Source organism: Falco cherrug, chromosome 1 (assembly GCF_023634085.1).
Source record: "Falco cherrug isolate bFalChe1 chromosome 1, bFalChe1.pri, whole genome shotgun sequence".
NCBI lineage: Eukaryota > Metazoa > Chordata > Aves > Falconiformes > Falconidae > Falco > Falco cherrug.
Window position 1 is genome coordinate 107,499,680 of NC_073697.1, and position 20,128 is coordinate 107,519,807.

At 40.1% G+C, this 20,128-nt stretch overlaps 1 protein-coding gene across 8 annotated transcripts; it reads left to right on the forward strand.

Moving 5' to 3' along the window:
- The first annotated feature begins 2,264 nt into the window (after positions 1-2,264).
- Positions 2,265-20,128, forward strand: CRK (CRK proto-oncogene, adaptor protein). Of its 8 annotated transcripts, none has more exons than XM_055716728.1 (4): positions 2,265-2,643; positions 10,358-10,893; positions 13,778-13,940; positions 16,729-16,867. In XM_055716728.1, the coding sequence occupies exons 1-3, from the start codon at positions 2,400-2,402 to the stop codon at positions 13,934-13,936; spliced, it is 939 nt and encodes a 312-aa protein (XP_055572703.1). In that variant the 5' UTR covers positions 2,265-2,399; the 3' UTR covers positions 13,937-13,940; positions 16,729-16,867. The 8 variants fall into 8 exon arrangements, 7 of the variants coding, with proteins under 7 accessions (XP_055572703.1, XP_055572735.1, XP_055572716.1 ...); XR_008733252.1 differs by having other exon boundaries at positions 2,290-2,643; positions 10,358-10,723; positions 13,775-13,875; positions 16,729-16,868; XM_055716760.1 differs by having other exon boundaries at positions 2,290-2,643; positions 13,778-13,891; positions 16,729-20,128.

Here is a 20,128-nt window from a genome sequence, read left to right on the forward strand (position 1 = left end):
ATTTTACAACTTCTTTCAGAACCCCGATTTTTTCAGAATTTTTCAGAATTACAAGCCAATTTAGTTTTATGCTTCTGAGACTGTGGCTGAGAGCTTTGTTTTTCTTTCAATTTATCTCAGGCTGCAATCGCTCTGCCTGTGAAAGACCCGTAGTAGGAAGCAGGTTTGGGCAGAGGGACTCCACCTTTATTGTAGCCTTTGTGCAGAAAGGGTGGGTCAAGGGTAGTAAACTACTACAGGGTAACGGGTTTACATACGGGAGGAAAAAGGAATTTGGAAAAGGCTACCAGTTACTATCAGGAGAAGCCTTAAGTGAGGAAAGGTTGTTACAAATAACGAAGGCCTGAGAGCGATTAAACAAGAAATCATTCCAGCATAAAAGTATCAATAGGAGCATCTTAGGACAGGAGTTACTCACTTCCTCATCGCTAACCACCAGAGGGAACTCTTACAACAAGATTCCCAACTACAGGAGAGAAAACCCAACCCGGCGAAAAACTCCACAAACTCCTGTAGTTTTGTGGTTCAGCTGAAAACAGGGGGAGATGGGGTACAAAGGCAGGGACTGGGAAGGGAGAGATAAAAAAAGAACTCTGTGAGCCTTCAGTTAAAAGGAGACTTTTTTTACAGTGGGCTGGCAGGAGCCAGAAAAATGGTGAGTTTTGCCATGGTAAGAGTCCTGCTTTGCTTGTTTGAAGCCTAAGAATGACTGAACAGAATGGACATTTTTTTTGCTGCTGTGATTTAACTGTCCTAGTGTCCTGGGCTCTCAACAAGGATCAGCAGCTTTTCAAATCTGTGAAAAACCTAGGCTGTTTCTGTAACTGGCTAGCAAACTCCACACATCACCAGGGAAACTGTGACTCTAGCTTCCAAATACATTATGACTGGCTCCTACCTACAGTCCATCTGGAGAGACAACAGGATCAGCAGAGAAAGGATGTTCATTTGTTAAACTATTGGATAAGTTGAAATCAAGCACCTGGTGTTTTCTTCTATATTTGGCAAACCACTGTAAGTATTTTCTCACTGGGATATTGTAAAGGTTAATACAACCCTAATTACCTGACACAATGACCAAGTCCCACTCATGAGGTAGGGAAAGAGCTCCAAAGCGCCCTACAAGAAAGCAAAGATGCTGTCAGGCAGGCAGGAACCCTGAACCCTCACAGTTAAGGGCAGCTGGGCTCCAACATTATGTTTATGCAAGTGTTGCCACATGGAGATCACACAGTTAAAAAAGAACATTCCTTTCTGGAAAAAGCTCACAGAATTGAGCAGAGCTGGAACAGAATTCAATATGCATTTATAGATATTGCTATTTCAATATATATTTATAAATATTTTTTTAAATTATAAATATTATATAATTTAAGAGATCTTGGAGAACAATCAGAAAGTGGTAAATATTGCTCCATTCAAGTTACAGACATAATTCTTAATCTGTGTGTGCCCCCTGCCCCCCACATTCCTCTGTGGCACCAGCTCTCAGCTCTTCCCTGCTTGCAGGCCCCTGCAGTAGCAGTCGGTGAACCACCCTGCATAAAAAGAAGGATTTTTTTTTTCTTTTGCCGAGCTATTTTTAACCCAGAACACCTCATTGGCCCAATTCTGCGTGTAGTCCCATGAAAACAGCTGTGCTGGCAACAACTGTAGGGTAGAAGCGTACATCTGGCAGGGGAGATGAGGGCAGGAACCGCTAGTACAGCTCTCAAAGTAAAAACAGAGTAAATGTGCTATTAGCACGCAGAGAAGCCTGGCTTCACACAGGTTACCACAGCGAGCTGCACTGGGAAGCCATCGCGAATTGTGGCACTCAGGGGACTGCCCTGCTGTCCTCCTTTAGCGGGATGTACTGACTGCAGAGACCAGACCTCCAGGACAAGGGCCGGGCTACACCGGCGCCCCCGGGCCCTCCTCCCGCCAGCGCCTGACAGGGAACCCGATGCGCTAACACCGGCAAGGCCTGAGGAGAGACCAGCCCCGGTGGCGGCCGCTGCTGCTCCAAGTTACGCGGAGCAGAGCACCCCGGCCGCGGACAACCCTCACCGGTACCCACAGAGTAAAGAACAGCCCCTCACAGCCCCTGACAGCCCCAGCTCCCCTCAGCGCCGCCTTCCCGCCACCCCCTCGAGCCCGCCCTAGCGCTCGCATGCGCCCGCCCCTCACAGCGCCTGCGCGGCGCATCACCCGCCCTCCCCCCGCCCCCCCGGCCCGCGCGGGTTGATGACGCCACGCCCTCCCCGCGTCTCCTGCGTGCGGTCACATCCGGTAGGTGAGGTCAGGGCACGGGCCGCCATTTTGGGTGGCAGGGCTGGGCGCGGAGCGGGGCACCGCGGGCGGCGGAGGCCCGCGGTGGGGGGGGGGCAGCGAGTGCGGCCTGCGGGCGGGCGGCCCCCATGGCCGGGCAGTTCGACTCCGACGACCGGGCGAGCTGGTACTGGGGGCGGCTGAGCCGGGCCGAGGCGGTGTCGCTGCTGCAGGGGCAGCGCCACGGGACCTTCCTGGTGCGCGATTCGGGCACCATCCCCGGCGACTTCGTGCTCTCGGTGTCCGAGAGTTCCCGCGTCTCGCACTACATCGTCAACAGCCTGGGGCCGGCGGGAGGCCGGCGGGCCGGCGGCGAGGGCCCTGGGGCCCCGGGTGAGTGACCCCCCAGGGCTGGCAGTGCCCCCTCAGCCCCCCGCCGCCCCGGGGAGGGCAGTTGGGGCAGCCGAGCCCCGGCCTGCGCCTTCCCCCGGGCGGCTCCGCTCTCCTCCCGGGCGGAGTTTCAAGTCGTGAAGCTCTTTGTAGCGGAATTAAGTCGTGTTTTGCAGCTGGGGCTACTGGCTGAGCCGAGCCGTCTGTCTGCACCTGCCTTCCAGCGAGCTAATAGCGTAGTCACCCATACACTGGAGCTGAGCGCTTACTGCGGCCCTCCTGGAAGCTCCTACAGCTGTAGCACTCACCCGTTCCTTTGTTTTCATAAAGCAGTTAACTGCAATTAATAGATATTGCATGTCATCTCAGCAGGGGGACGGTTCTGTGGAAGTGTCATCGAAAAGTCTGAATTCTGACAAGATAGTTTTGCATTCGAAGACAGGCTGCAAGGCTAATTTTAAAGTCACGAGTCAAAGTATTACATGAGCACTTCTGAGTAGCGGGCAGTCTTCACGAATGGAAAGGCAGTTGTTTCCTCAAATCAGATGTGAAGTTCAGTATTTTTCCCCCCCGTGAGCTGAAGGGGAAGGTTTGGTTGTATTCCTTGTCAACCTAACATCTAGCATGAAAACGACCTAATTAAGTGTAACGCTTATGGAGCAGAAGACACCGATTGTGTATCATGAGAAGCAGCATTTCTGCAAGTACAAGTGTAACTAAATGAACATGAGCCCCCAGCAACGCAGTGTCCTTAGACTTGTAAAAAACATGATACAAAGGCAGCGATATCTCTGCTGGGGGCATTGCTGAAGTTGGTAGCGGAACTGCTCGAGTTTGAATATTAATGTTTGCAGAATGATGTGGGTGTATTGCTAGCATCTCAGATAGGAACAACCGCATGATGTTGAAGTGTAGTAGTAAACCGATGTAATAAGAGATGTGGTGAGCTTATTTGGCAGGAAGTAGATAGTATGGGAATTGCTACAGAGACAGTCACTTTCTGATGTAGATATATGGCTGGGAAAGAGCCCTATATTGGGAAGATGCAACAATACTTGTTATGGAAAGGATTTTTCAGTCTCTGCACAGACTGCAGTTGACTAAGAAGGAGATAATCTAAGAAAAAGCTAAACCGTTGCCAGTATGTTTGCACCATTATACAGTAATTTCCCCTGCTCAGGGGAACATTGTGAATTGGCAAATTTGGGAAAGCTTGAAGTCATCATGTTTATCCCAAGAACCTACTATAGCTGTTGAGCACTCTCACAGCACAGAAAGTTTGCAAGGCAGAAGTTTAAGGTGGCTGAATTGAGCTGGAAGTAGAAGTCATTACTGCTGTGGGTAGTAAAATGGTTTGCCACAAGATGTGGTGGATTCCCTATTGTTTCATGTCTGTGACGACAGAGGTTTATTGCTGTAGGTTTGCGAGGCTTGGTATGTGAATTGTTGAAATGCATGACTGGTGGTACGTAGAGCAGAATAAGTTACCAGGATGGTTTGTTGTGGAATCCAGCTTCGTAGGATTTTAAAGACAATAGTGATGAAAAAAACTGAAGTATGTGTGGCTGTTACTTCTGGGCAGTTGTTTTCTGGAGAGCGACTCATCTCGGGAAAAGCAGTGTTTTTCATGTTAGTGTGGTGTCACTTTAATACATAGCCATCCTGACTTTTTTTATTGTGTTACATTCTTAAGCTCAGTAATGTTTTGTGGCATTCTATGGGCTGGCTTTTGGGTGTTAAAATGTTCTAGAGTTTTGGTGTTCTTTTAAAAAAATCGCTAAATACTACTTATGTAATTCTCTTCTGTTTTAAATGTCTGTTTTAGATAAGTAGCTGTGTAGGCTGTTGGCACAGTAGGCTTAATATATATAAAAAGTATAATTTTGTTTTGGTTGGTCTCTTTTTTTTTTTAAATCCCTGGATATTATGAGTACAGGTGATGCATCACTCCTACACCACAGATACATCTGTGCTGAGATATTAGTAGTTTTAAATAAGTCATGCCTCCACACTGATACTGTGCTCTTTTCACACTCAATTCAAAGAAGGTGCTGGGAGTGTTTGTATATTAAATTATATTTGCAGTGTAATTAAGTTCTTCTTTCAGAAAAAAAGTGGGGGCATGTTCTGCAGTGGGAGGGAGATGGAAACATTGGTAGAAGATTGAAGATGTTTTCACGTTTGAATAGGGAAACTAATGCAATAAAATAAGGTAAATGTAAATTGTCATGCTTATTTATTGTGGTCAAGCTAAAACATTAGGAAGAACAACTTAGCTATGCTAATTTTTTGGTATAGGGTGGGGTTTTTAGCAATTGATTGTTTGGTAGATGCCCATTTCTCAATGGGATATCTGAATAAGCCAAATCAGGGTCTTAAGTTATTTTTGTTAGTCTCAGTGTGTGTGCAATTCATGACTGTTTTAACACTGCTGTGTGCAGGGGATACTAGGAACCTAGCTTCAATACAGAATGAATGAAATGAGGAACTTTGGCTTGCCTAATATAAAAAGCCAGTGTCACAAAAACGTGGTACTTTTCTTCCATTTCTAAAGCATAAAATAAACTTGCTTATTGCTAAGTTCACCTTTTACCTGATATGCTGCAATTTCTAACTACTTGTGGGTGATTTTTCAGCATAAGGAAAAAATAATTTAACAAAACGTCTCAAAATAGCTATGTCTGCCTGAAATGTTTCAAGGCTGTTAAAAGAAAATAGGATAAATCACTGAATTATGGGAAGGAAAAACTGTTTGCACTGGAGATGGAGATTAACTACTGAATTGGAATTAGGGTATCATTTGTGATGAAATATCACAGTCACGAGCTAAAGAAATCCCAAACAAAACAAAGTATGCATGCAAGCATTAGCATGGTAATGAACAATAGAGGAAATACTTAAATTCATCGTATGTTTGTGATTTGACATACGAGTCTGGGGTAAAAATGCATATGCACTAAACCAAAATGCCTAAAATATCTAAATAAATATATGCCTTCTATTGAAAGTACAATGTAATAAAGCGAGAAACCTAATATTGTTATAAAATTTATCTCTCTGAAGTAGGAAAGTATGGCAGATACAGTGTAGAAAGTGATGTTTGCACTAAGTATGCATTTCAAGAACATGCTGGTTAACCTACGTGTCTAAATCATTTCCATTGTGACTGTACTTCCTGGAGTCGTATAATCTTTACATAATGATATCCATACTCGGCTCTATATGAAATGGCTTTAGATATGTATGACTGGTATTGTTTAATCTGACACTTGGGACTTTTTTTTTGTGGTTTGGTTTGTTGTTGGCATGTTTTGGTGGGTTTTTTTTTTCATATTAAGGTCTTAAAATGCAAACTGTTGGAAGCTTGGTAAGTGTATGCATTAGACATCTACTTTTCTGTCATCCTCTGGTTATCTGCAGAAATGACAATGTGTAACTTCTGTAAGAATATTCTCCTGGTGTGCTCAGAGCTCTTGGGAGCCAGTGGATGGGGGTTTACCGTTTTTATAGGGCATTCATGGGTACTGATTTGTTTTGCTCAGGCATGAGTAGGGAGGTACTGAAGAACAAGGAAAAAAGGTGTCCCTATGGGATGGGGGAAACACAGACTGGAATGTGATGCCTTCATAGCGGAGCTTCCATACGCTCCAGGAGGAAACTGGTTTACATCACTGTGATGTCTTTGAAATGAGAGCCTTGTGTCTTAGTGCCCTGCATGATAAGAACAGCTTTTCCTGCCCAAAACATGCTTTATAAGTTGGGGGGGGGAAGGGTAGACTGGTTCTAGAAACAAAAATGAAAACCTTTATTTCTGTGAGGGCTTCCCTGCACTGAAAATGAAAGCTGAGTTGTCTGAAAAAGTGATAAGTTGCTTTGTGGTTAAACCACCTGCCCACACTGTCACCAAGTGAAATATTAGGTGTTTTATACCTCTAATTCCCCAGTATCTGTACAATATTTGAAATATATATAAGCAGTCTTTTTGAGATTAACATGAAGCCAACAGAGTGTGAAAGTGTTTTATCAGGAGGGAATGTGCATCATAAACAGATAATTGACAGGGTCCAGATTTGAAACTTTAATTCTGGGACACTTTGGATTTTAACTCTTCCCTCACCTGCCTGAGAGCAGAGGTTTTGCTAGCTGTTCTGATAATGCTGAAATGGATGGAATCAGGTTAACTCCTAGCACAGGTGGAGCTAGGGTGGAATAAGAAAGATAGATGATACTCAGCCCTTTGTGCTTCTCATTCAAAGGAGTCATCTTACACAGCTGAGTAGTGCTGCTGGTACAGGTGCAAGCTGAACAGCTATTCTTCCTTGGGCTGTGGAGAGCAGGGGAGAAGGGGAGATAATTTTGTAGTACTCTGGTTGTCCAACTTTAATAGGAAGTGACTTTAAAGTTCCTCCAGTAGCTAGACTTACCTTTACATGCCCTCTCCTCTTCCTGAGAGCCCTCAGAAGATGTGGACAGGGTGCTGCTCAAACCTGTGCCTTCAAGAAATCTGTCCCAGAATCATAAAGGAAAACAGCTCTACTTCTCCAAGAAAACACTTGTCTTGCTGCTGTAACTTTTTCTTGTGGAAGACCTTGCCTTAATTTTTCTGTTGGCCTACAGGTATGAGAAGTGTTGCAGTTCAAACGAGAAGCTGAAGAATTCCTCTGAGCCTGAAATCTGTTAAGTCTTGCCATTTCATTATACTAGGGAGTGATAAAACTTCAAAACCCATAGTGAATAGAATTATTTCCCCACTACATAAGTTAGCGTCGTTCAGCTCATTGCCTTGTAGCTGAACAAGAGTATACACAAAAGCCTTAAACTGATGGAAACTTGCTTGATTTATCACTTGCTTGGTAAGGTGTAGTTGTATTTTTTTCCAACTGTGGCTTTCAGCTATTTCATCCTTTTTATGCCTATTTTAGCTGTATTTAGAAGTCTTTATTTAAATTCTCCAGACTGACCAGGTTGCTGCATTTATATTCTTTGGTAATTAATTTGGATTAAGCTTGTAGATTTCTTGTTGCAAAGAGGTTTTCCAGACCTCAGATTTTTGTAGCTGCCTTATGTTTGGGTTTTTTTTTAAAAAAAAAAACAATGCAAAAAGCTCAGAAGTGTGTGTGGTATTCTGGGAGTGTTCTCTTTGTGAAGATAATGCCTCTCCTTTCTGCTGCTTACCTGTTTGTCCCTTCAAGGATTGCATTGATCTTTCTGATCCTGGAATGTGTTCAGAGGCTCTATGTTCTTTCACTTCAATTGTGCAAAATGGGTTTTAGCATATGATTTTCTGGGCTCCAGTACACTGATTGCAGTCAGTCCTTCCCCATAGGTAAGGTTCCAGTGGACTTTCCTCTTAGAGTCCAACTTCAGTTTTATTCAGGTACATTTGGCAGCTATTTCAGACTGTTATGCGTTAATCAAGAGGGTGAACCTGTTCAAAAGAAAAAGTAAAGACACCCAAACACCCTTGTTCATCCCAGTGATGATTTTGGTGCTGAGATGAATGTTACTGATGAACTGCTCATTTCCTCTGAGTTTTAAGATTTTTCTGTGTATACTTACTTACTTTGCGGGAGATGGAGATCTCAGCCTCCCTACGGAGTCAGTTTATAGCGGGTTTTACAGAGGTAAGTTAGTTTTTTAGGTTCTATATTTACATCATGTGAAATAAGTTCCATGTCAGTGAACTTACTTGAGGTTCAGTCTTCTCTGTATGTCTTCAGAGATCTTGGCTACTCTGGTCCTCTTAAAAGTTTTTATGACGTCCTTCTGATGTGTCTACATAAGCCTTGATCCTTAAAGGTTTACATCTAAAATAGTAGCAGACAGATATTGTGCTCACATTTCTGTCACGAGGTTTGTCTGAAACTTGATGTCTATACTGCTTGTTCCAAAGCACGGTTTCCCACTTCCAATGCTAGTAGAAGTGCAGCATTCCCAGATAGTATTATATGCTTATGTAATGAAGTTAGACTGGTTTAAAGTGGTGTAGGGATGCTGCCTGTCTAGCCAGAAGTCATCTGTTGAGAGACCACAGAGCTAAGAGCTGCCACAGAGGTAAAATTCCAGGGTTCTTGCTAAGTCTAGAGCTGTAAGTTACATCTCAACAAAAGTTGAGGGGGTTTTGCATCTTTTCATCATTATGCTTTAGGAGAATAAAGTGGAATCTTCTCTTTCCATGCTGAGTTCACATTTCTTACTGATATTTACGATAGCTTCCTTATCTCTTAGTGATGCTCCTTTGTGTTTTGTTTTTTTTGTAATTTTTTGGGGGTATTGCTTTTGTTTTTTGGCTCACTGCATTTGTACTCATTTCTTTTGAGAGTCTTTCAGGGCTGTTAATGCATGCAAATGTGCATTTTTCCAATGACTTAGTTCTGTTTCTTTGAATTTCCTGTAAGCAGCTTCACTGATGTTTATATTCCTTCAGGATATTTCAAAACTCATTTATCGGGTGTTTGTCTATGTTGATCTTACTGAATCCGCCCTTTTCTTTATTGGAACCCCTTTTTGCTCTCTTGAAAGAACTTCTTGTAATGTTAGCTTCCCATGCTGACAGTGCTACTTTGAAGGGGGTTTTGGATCAGTGACAGCTTGAAGAATTCTGCTAGCTTTGTACTCAAGAGCTAAGTCTCGGAACTGTTAGATATTCCCTGCAGAGAAACAGACTTGCAAAGTAAGCATCTCTTTCTTGCTAAAAGAGTTACTCATTAAAGCGTAAATCTTTCCCTCTCCACTGCCCTCCCCCAGCCTTCCACAATTCTTCCCATAACTGATTACACAGTGTATAGTGCATGGTGGAAATAGAACATGCGTATGTTTTTCCCCAGCTGAGCCTGAAGAACATAAAAAGGAAAAAAGTGCAGCGCACAGATTGAAAACTGAAATGCATATCTGAGCTTTGATACTTCTAATGACTTGAATATGAACATCATCTGTATTTTAATGTATTTGAGGTTTAGATTTATAGTTTAGGCTCCATCTGACAAATATGGCAAAGAAGCTACAAGACTTGAGATTAAAAGACTGAATTATACTGATTATGAAAACATGTTGTTGCTTTGCATAGCATAAAATATACATAGTTTTCTCTAATGGTACCTTTTATCAAAATGAAAAATAACTTTGTTTGCTCACTCATATAAATTGTTTGCTGCTGTGCTAAGCAGTTTTCTGTAGTGTCCATGCCTTTAATCCAAGATACATTACAACAGCTAAATAACCACTATTGCAGTGTTGTCCTTTTGAAATAACTTTGAATTGCAAAAGAGAGTTAAAAAAATCACTTGAAATTGTAGCAAAATTTCATTTGCTTCCTAGATTTAGAGTATAAAACAGCAAACAGGGAATTGTCTCTTACTGAAAATTGTATAGCCTCCTGAGAAACTCGGATGTACTGAGCAATTTTATCTGTTGGGTCCGTATAATGTTCAAGGAAACAAGATATTTGCTGAAATTACTAAATTAGGATAAAGTGCCACACTTTATGTTTTCCTTCTTTGACAAAAATCTTTTAAAATAAAACTCTGTCCTCACAATTGTGATAGTGCTGTCTTTGATGAGAAATACACCGAGGAGCTGAATATGATGAATGTTGATCTAAAGATGACCAAATTCAGTATCAGATTCCTTATCTGTAAACGTATTCATCTTCTCAAATGTTTTATTTACAGTTTTAACTGTTGTATGCTCTCTTTGACGTAGTGTCTTCTTCTTTCAGGGTTGAATCCCACAAGATTTCGAATAGGTGACCAAGAGTTTGATTCTTTGCCATCTTTACTGGAATTCTACAAAATACACTATTTGGACACTACAACGTTGATAGAACCAGTTTCCCGATCCAGGCAGAATAGTGGTGTTATCCTCAGGCAGGAGGAAGCTGAGTATGTGCGAGCTCTCTTTGACTTTAATGGAAATGATGAAGAAGATCTTCCATTTAAGAAAGGAGACATACTGAGAATCCGGGATAAACCTGAAGAGCAATGGTGGAACGCAGAAGACAGCGAAGGAAAGAGGGGAATGATACCTGTTCCTTACGTCGAGAAGTATAGACCTTCCTCTGCTTCCGTATCTACTCTGATTGGAGGTAACCAGGATAGTTCCCACCCACAACCACTGGGTGGGCCGGAGCCAGGGCCCTATGCCCAGCCCAGCATCAACACTCCGCTCCCTAACCTTCAGAATGGCCCTATTTTTGCCCGGGTTATCCAGAAGCGAGTCCCTAATGCCTACGACAAGACAGCCTTGGCTTTGGAGGTACATAATGGGCAAACCTTAGAAAGAAGAGATCTGTTCAAGGGATTTCCCTTTCAATCACATTATAGTTTTGCAGGAATAAGAAAGGGAAAAGCAATGTAATACTAATTTACGTCATGATTAATAAGTTATGGATAAAGGCGCGCTTTTTTTGACGACTAAGTGACTAGAGTCACTTATAGACTAGAGTTTGATTATTATAGCATGTTTAGGTTACTGAACAAATATCATGTCTTTTGTCAAACATCACTAACATAAGTATGTCCCCATCCATGTTTTCACTTCTGAAGTCTTTATTTTAGAGGGGAGGGAGAGGGAGCAGTTTGTAAGTTGTGTGTCTGAACTGGTGTTCATTGTTGCTTGCCTCACCCCAATTTTAAAAGGTGTGCTGGGTTGTTTGTGGTTTGGGTTTGTGGTGTTGTTTCCCCTCCCTGCCCCCCCAGTCTGTCAGCAGTTTACAAGCAATCAGTGGAAACAATGATAGTCACTTTGAAATGACACAGACTGAGATGATGATGATGGTCACAGTCAGGGTTTTATTGTAACATCTTGACCTCAAGCAGCTTGCTTTCTTCCTGCTTCACAAACTAAAACCTGTACAATTCATTGGGGAGGTCTCATGTAAAGCAGTGATTGACAGGGTATGATTTGTAATAAAGTAGTGAGTTTCCCTAAGGTTGCTTCGCTTCCTGATACAATCAAGTCCGTGCTCTTTTTGATATTTTTGTTTTTCCCTTCTTAAAGGAGACTGGAGCACTCTACTTCTACACATCAGATAGTTATCCCCCAAATTACACTTGAGGAAATTGAGACTAAGGTATTCTCAGTGGCAGACCTTTGCCTTAGGATGATATGTAAATTGTATCCTTTAATCTAGGCTTTCTTTGAGCTAAAGGCTCTGGAATTTCCTGATACCTAATTGACTTCCTGTTTATATAACATTTTAAGTACTTGGGAAAAAACAGTTTCTGTGCTGAGTCAGAGCATCTCCTCTTCACTCTCAAATACTTTGTTTAATTGTGCATAGCACAGAAAGCACTTCAGTACTTCAGTGATGCGGCAAATACAGGTATGTGTCCTTAGGACAGAATTTGCAAGTGCAGCACATTCTACAGATCTAGTAATTGACTTACGACCTGGGAGATGTGAAATTTTTTTCCCACTGTAGGTAAAAATTTGTCTAGAGAAGCAATGTAAATGTGCTCTGAGTTACTGTGTGTTCTGTTATATTTTTGAAGTAAAGGAGAGCCAGGATCCAGAATGTAAATTTTTGGGTTGAGAAGCATGTATGGAAATTTTATGCCATCTCAGCAGATTTGGGGGAAACTTGAAGACTTTTAACCTTCAGACTTTCATACCACCTAGAATACTGTCTTTCCCTCTTTTTCTCGCTCTCTCTACCCAGTCACCTCCTGGAGCTTGGAAATATTCCTGAATGCTGTTATGGACTGTTGCAATTACCAGATACTAGATTTTCTTTGAGCCACTGGATGTTATCTTGTGGCACATTTATCAAAACCTTTTGGTTTTCTTTCTGGATTATTTTTTTTAAGCTTTTATTCTCTTAAGCTTATCTTTACATTTTACTTAAAGCAGAATCCCACAACACCATCCAACTCACAGTTTGGTAGCATGGAGTGAAATAGCATGAGAAAATACTGATAATCCAGGCCATCATAAGCAACTTTTGAGTGAAAGCAAAAGCCTTTAAATGCTAAGGAACAGCTTGTGAGTGCCGTGGCTGATGTTATGTTAGTTCAGTCCTCTTCATTAAAAGTCACATGAGCTGTCAAGTATGCTGCGCTTTAGAAAGCGTAGTTTCATGGAGAATATCTCTTCTGAGCTGGCTTGCACGACTAGTGTCTGTTACTAATACGGTAATAGGCTAGATAGCTGAAGTGTTTGGGAGGGGGGAACTGAGGAATGTGTACGCTCAGCTCGTCAGTGTTGGGATGTAAGATTTATAGTGCCTTTCTACCTTTATATTAGAACAGTGGCCTTTGTAGGCCTTGTAAAATTATTTAAATACTTCCTAGCAGACACGTTGAACCTCTTGGTTAGGATGATATATTCTTGTATTGCCACAGCTCTACATTTTAAGAAGTGCAATGACAGTGGTAGCTCTTCATTCTGTAGCTAGTTCTGGGAAATCTTAGTTTTAAAATGCGAGCTGTTTGTCACTGCTTCTAATAGGTCTTCCTAGCTTCTTTGCAGCTTTTATCATTTCAAATCACAATGTTACTGAGTTGCTTTCAATGTCTGTACAGGAAAAAGTTGCAATATGCACTTCACTTTCTCTGAGTTTTTCTTCATCCTGTCTATCAAAGTACTGTTTCTTGTTGTCTCTTTTTTTTTCACATTCCCTTTCACTTCATGGTGTTCCTTCTCTGTTTATTTAGAGATCTCTTTCTTAGATAACTGAGTAGAAAGCATTATGCAAATCTTAACAGTCCGTTTTTGCCCAGACCTCTTAATAACCGTAAATGTAGAAAGCGGGATTCTTTCCAAATGAAAACTCTTATCCTTAAATCTGGCAGTATTCATAGGTGGGGGTGGATCCCACTGTTTCTCTTAGGAAAGTAGATTCTTAACACCAAATATTTTTGGCCCAAAGTGCAAACAGACTATCTGTACAGGTCTGTTATTTTAAAACTGACGTGGTTTTGAAGAGCTAAAGGAAGGAGGATCAGAACAAATTATGATCTAATAAAGGCTGCGCTGTATTATTGGAAAAAAAGATTCAGCAAAAGATAACTTATTTTGCTCGTAACTGGACTTGTTCAAGTTGTCAGTCTATATTAAGAGAGGAGGAAAAGGGAAGATCTTTGTGGTGAATGACTCTGAGATCGATCGATTTTTTTTTTTTTCTTCTTTGTAACAGTAGCAGAACTCTGCCATCTTGACCTTACCAAAGAGGAGTACATGGAATAAAACCACAGCATACAGAAGTCTTCACATGAACCTTCAGTTTTGCTTTGAAGCGTATGGGATATATTTAGTTTTAAAACTTCTGATGAAGACTGAGACAAATCTGGCTTTGTAGCAGGGTACAGTGTTGTTCTTGAGGTGCTGTGCTTGGTGGGATGATGCACAACAGACTAATGATTCCGCAAGTCAGTGTTAAAAGTGAGGAGAATCAGAGAGGACATCCACATCTGGTCTAAATATCTTAAAATCCCAGCACTTGTAATAATGAGTAATATTTTTTAAAAGGTTCTTTGTTTTGTCTTCAGGAGGGTGGTTGAACTATAGATTAATATGCAGAGTTTCAAACCAGATCTAGAGATATCTAAGTTATTAAGGAACTAATGGAGCCATTTTATTAAGCATTTGTGAAATCACCCATGCTTTCTTAAGTCAGTCCCGCTTTGATAGGTATAAAGATACATATATATGAAATATATATAGAAGATATGTATGAATTAAATGTGAATGAAAGATTGTGTCAGTGTGTACTAAATTACATTACTGTAATGGTTAAAAAGGACCATTTAAACTTAGAAGTCTTTCCTCTCTTAACAATTCTTGAAATGCAAGTTTTGAATGTAGCTTCTTATATTAAGGAGAATTCATATAATGGGTGTCCCTTTGCTGCAATGACCCTGAAACACTCCCAAAAACCAAACAGCTACAGGATGTTTCTAGAGTGAGGGAGTGTCACAAGCACCCCATAGTCTAACTCACTATAATGGCACTGTTGAACCCACCTTTTGCAGGTGAGTTTGTTGTAAGGCATCCAAAATAAACTCTGTATGAACATAAAGTAGCATGTGATATTCAGTAACAGCAGAGGCCAGCAGTCTTAAGAAAAATGTCTTACAGACAGCAAACTCAAGTGCAACTTGTGCTTTTTCTTTCCTAGCGGGTTGGAGGTTGTATACTTTTCTGTTGAAGGTTGATTAGGATGATATCCAGGTCTGAAGCAATTTAAAGTTATCTAGGATAGTGTTCTTGTAACGGTTGTGAATAGGAAATAAGATTTTCTGCTTCTTGTATTGTCATATTTAATCTTATCCTTGTTAAATTATAGCTGATACATTGTTTTGATCAACAGAGTAATTGTATTCATACAACTCCCCAGTGATTATTAGCAGTAGCAAAATTATACATACTGGATGATTAAATTTCTAAAGATGTGAAACTAGCATTCAGTAGTCAAGGAAGGCTTCTTTTTTGCCTGTAGCAAATACATAAGAGGATTTTCTTCAAAATATGCTTCATTAAAATGTCTATACTAATGACTACAAAAGGAAAAAAAAAAAAGCGACAGCAAAAGTCCCAGGTGTGCCTCTCATTACCAGATCAGTAATCATCAGAGGTATGGGAAGTTTAATTAAATGTCCATGTAGTAGTTTGAATTTATGAACTGTTAAAAGCTGTTCTGGCAAAAGATTGCAAGTGAGTAAAACCTGTAAAGTTAATGGAGATTGGTAACATCTTAAATTGTTTTCCTTGTTCTTCATTCACTGCTTGGAAAGTGAGAATAATGAGATTCTGTTTTGGATGAATTTGGAACACAGTGATGAGCATCAGTGTAAACTAGTAACTGCATATTCAGTGATTCTTTGGATGAAATGCAGTAAGGCTTGTGGCCACGCCTTGAGAGTTTATTTACAGTATTAGTGAAAGAAAATAAGAGTATATCTGTCCCAAAGCATTTTCCATCTGTGACCCAGGAAGAATTCTGAAAACTGTTTTATGTTACTTGAAAGTGAGATTATTGGTAAAATTCTACAGAGAGGTAGAAATGGGTAGACAGCTTTTCAATGTTGCATTTATTAACTCCCCAGTGACTGTCTTTACAATGTAAATTGTGCTTTTCTAGGTTGAATAAGTGCTACTTAATTAAGTACCCTTCAAGATTAAACAGAATTGGGGACTGATTAGACCTAGACCTGTGGCCCTGACTTGAACTATGTGATTGCACAGCCTTGGGAAAGTGACTGCTGTACAGTTTTTGGTACTGCTGTACCTTTATCAAAGGGAGATGATGCCTTTAGAATTGGTTATGTGAATATTAGGTTGGAGATAAGAATGGGATGTATTAATGTGTTTTCATTTAGTGTAGCACATTAGAACTGGATAATTTTAAACTACAGCATGTTGTTTCATGAGTCCATTTTTCTAGCCAAATTATTTGAGTATAGGAGGGAGAGGACATCAATTATTTTTACTGTACCCATGGAATTTATTTATCAGAAATCCATGGTGGGCAAGACTGAAATATCTGGCCTAGTAGTGGCTAGTTGTGGATGCTGAGAGTAAGAACAGAGCAGCCTTAGGTACCGCTACTTCTTCCCTCACATACTCTTCCAGATTTTATAATCTGTGGCGCTATATATATATATGTAGCCCCCACTTACCCAGAACTTTTTCAATACTACCTGAAAAGCACTTAGTGGAATTTCAAAATCAGGGAGCGATTTAGCTTGCAGATTAGCATTCGCTTTGTCCACCTGCAGGCCTTTCCATTCATCACCTCTTTCAGGGAGGCGATGAATGGAGTACCAGCAGAACTTTTTGTTCTTTTGTTAGTTCAGTGAGAGGCATTTCTTATGATGGCAGCTGATGTGAAGTCCCAAATGTGCTCTGAAAGATTAGTATATAGATACTGGATTGCAGGCTCCTCAATTTCGGTAGTTCTCACCTAGTCTGGGTACACTTCTTTCTGTACTTTCTTCAGGAGTGATTAACATTGGGTGGTAGGCTGGTGTATCAAAACCAGGACTAAAACTACTTTTTATAGAAGTGTATCTGGTACACGTGGGTGATGTGACACCAAAGGGGAGGGGTAGTAGCTCCTTATGAATTTTCCTTTTTTTTCTTCCCCTGCAGGTCGGTGAGACGGTAAAGGTCACAAAGATTAACGTGAGTGGTCAGTGGGAAGGAGAATGTAACGGCAGACGTGGGCACTTTCCATTCACACATGTCCGCCTGCTCGATCAACAGAATCCTGACGAGGACTTCAGCTGAGTGTGGCTCAACAGTTGCGCTTACAGATGGGAACAATCTCAACTTGTTTTTATTGCAGATGCCATCAAGACTTACGTTCTGACAGATGTTGAAAGCGGTATTGCTTGTATAAGCATTCTGATAACCTGCAAACCCCTGGGACTGAACACCACCATTCCTTAATCAAGGGTCATGTAATTCAGGGTACGACAGTAGATAACTTGTGTGTCAAGTGGCAGAACTAGTACATGATTATAGGTTGTAATGCCTGCTTATGTCCATGTGCATAGCAGACTGGACCTTGCCAGCAGCAGCAGTTGGAGAAAGCAGTAACGTAGATGTTAAGATAACATTTATAGCTCTCTCCGGTTCTATTGCTTATGTTGCTTCTTCCTCAGGCAATGAACATCAACCTTAGACAATTCAATATATAGTTAGAAATTTCACAAATTTATCCTGGAGCTTTCTCCATACATTGTTTTTTTTCCCATCCGGAATTCTCTGTCCTGGAAAGGCTATGTAGTACTTTGCATGGTCAGTTAACTCTGCACAGTACAGATTTATGTAGAGCCCGTTGGGGACAGCCTTATGATTTACAGATGCTTACCATTTTAGTGGTAAATGACAGATCAAATCAACCTCAGAATTCTAGAAGTTTGTGGACACTAGATTGATTTTTTTTTTTGTTTGTTTGTTTCAGTACTGTTTATTTCTTCAGTACTGTTGATGCTTCAAATGTAGCAGCTGATTTTAAATTAAAATGTCTATTAACACACCAATATCTCTTTTTATTCACAAATATAAGGCTTATGGAAGTGTAAACATCCATATTGGTGCTGAAAAATACGTGCGTAGGACTTTAATGCATAGCTTTAAAGCAGTGTTTGATTCACTAAATATACTAAAATATTGACACTGCTTTCCAATAAAATTAAATTATATAGGGCCAGTTAATTTTTCTAGAATTCTTCAATGCTCCTATTGTACAATACTCTTAAAGTACAAATCAGTGTCAAACATGGTGAACTGACAAACCAAATATTACTTCTATTTTAAAGTTACTCTGGGGACTCTTCTGGTTTAATTCCCATCTGTAAAATAATTGATAGTGATTTCATGAGGATTTTATTTTTAATAAACTAATGGAAAATATTTGTGTGCTTCTGGAATGATTCTCAAAAGGCATACTAGAGTAAATATGGCTTCCTAGGGCATAATGAAAGCCAGTGCATTGAATAGGTGGTATTATGCACTGCTTGGGTTTTTTTGTGTGGTTTTTTTTTTTTTTTAGTCTGCTCTTCTAATTATCTGGTTTTCGCTAACATAAATCAGAATGGATTCAGTAAGTTTTGTAAACTGAAATTAAACACTGAAGTAACTATCCCTTGCCTGTACCCCGGATTGTTTTCCAAGCACAGCGCTCTAGTGACCAAACTTAAGCAAACAATTTTGTAACTTTGACTACAGTGTAATCCATACAGAACAGTTTTTCTGAAGGGTATCAAACTGAAAGTGTTAATTTTGGTTGATACAAACCATGTGACTAGAATGGCTCATTGGTTGTAAATGCTGCGAGGGCTAGTTCCCACTGCAAAGGCTATTGCTGCAAGGCACCGACCCGTACAACAGAATACTGGTAACACTTTACCTCAGAACTGTGTAACATGCTGGAAATTATATTTCTGTTATATTTAAGTACTAGTTGTTTTACTTCAAAACTAACCCATCAGCAAGTCTGACTAATTTTCAGGTAATGGGCACTCATTAATTCTGTAGACTAACGCCAATGTACATTAATCATACTTTTCCATCGCCAGTCTCATAAGCACTACTGAAGATTATTAGAAAACTGACAGTTGTGACAGTGGTGTAAGAAGAATGGTAACAAAAGAATCGCAGTACTATTCTAGCTTGGGTTGCTACTCTGGTTAGGGTAATATGCCAGTGATTGTGGGATTTCTTCTAGCTTAGTACGAAACTGAGGAAAAAAAATTGAGAAACTAACCCTAGGTTCTGTAACATTGGTTTCTTTAAGGGTAATTTGTATTTTTCCTCTGACCTTGATATGTACTATGACTTTTTTTTGAATAGCTGCACTCTAAATAAAAGACTTAATACTGAGTCTGTCAGTTGCCCATCCCATATATGCTTGTATTTTTCTTCAGGTGTCGCAAAAGAAAAGCAATGAACTGTGTGTTCTTAAGAGTAGCACAGTTTGTTCTGAAGTATTTTTTCCAATTGCAGTTAAAGAAAGCCCATATGTTTGTACCTCTCCAGTGATTATTTTAAGATACCAAAAGAACATTTTTCTGAAAGTTTTGTTATGCAAATCTTGCCTTTTTAATATGAAAAACATAAATTGAATTAACTAGCAAATACCCTGCAAACTTTGTAGATGTGTTTTCGTTAAGACTGTATAAATTGTGATATTTGTACACTTTGAAAGAGCAAAAAAAAGAAACTAGGAGTCTTAATAGCTGCTGTTGCACTAGAATCCTAAGTTCTTGTCAAGCAGTTTTTTGTAGTCAACTGATACATTAATGCAACTGTTTTCCACTATTCAGTTCTAAGCCGAAATGTGATTTTGTTTCATAGGTGATAGAAATGAGTATGTTTGCATTTGGGTGAAATAGACATTTCAACTTATCAAGCTCTTAAAGGAAAATAGGTAGAACATATGTTCATAGATTAAATCCTTTTGTGGCCTTTTGTTTATCCTCTTCTATTTGTTCCCTCCCTTCTCCCTGATGCGTGCAAAAAAAATCATTGCAAAGAATGTTGGTCACAATCTTTTGTCTCTACTTGGCTGTGTTTTTGGTCTTGTGCATAGGCAGGTGTTAGAACTAGAATAATCATTTCTAGAAATACACCGTGAAAGCAGAATGCTTAATTACACTGTGTTCTTCTGGTGCATTTACACATTATATCACACTAAAAAGTACAACTGGCTGCTATGTTTTTTTAATATATATTTCATTTTGGTAAACCCCAGCCTTTTTACTAATATTTGACCTGGTTAAATCTTGTTAATCTGTTTGAATTGTATTTGTTAATAATGCAAATATTTCTAATCATCTTAAGAGTAAAACACTTTGGTTTTGTTAATGGTTTTGGGGAAGGATTCTAACCAAACCAGTTTCAAGAGAAATATGAACATGTGCCATTGTATTATAACACTATCCACTTTCTTGACAGTTAAAGTCTTTTTTTTTATTTTTTTTGTAGCATGTAATGTATATGTTCATAGTACGTGAAGTAAATAAAAGTATAGCCAAAACTTTGA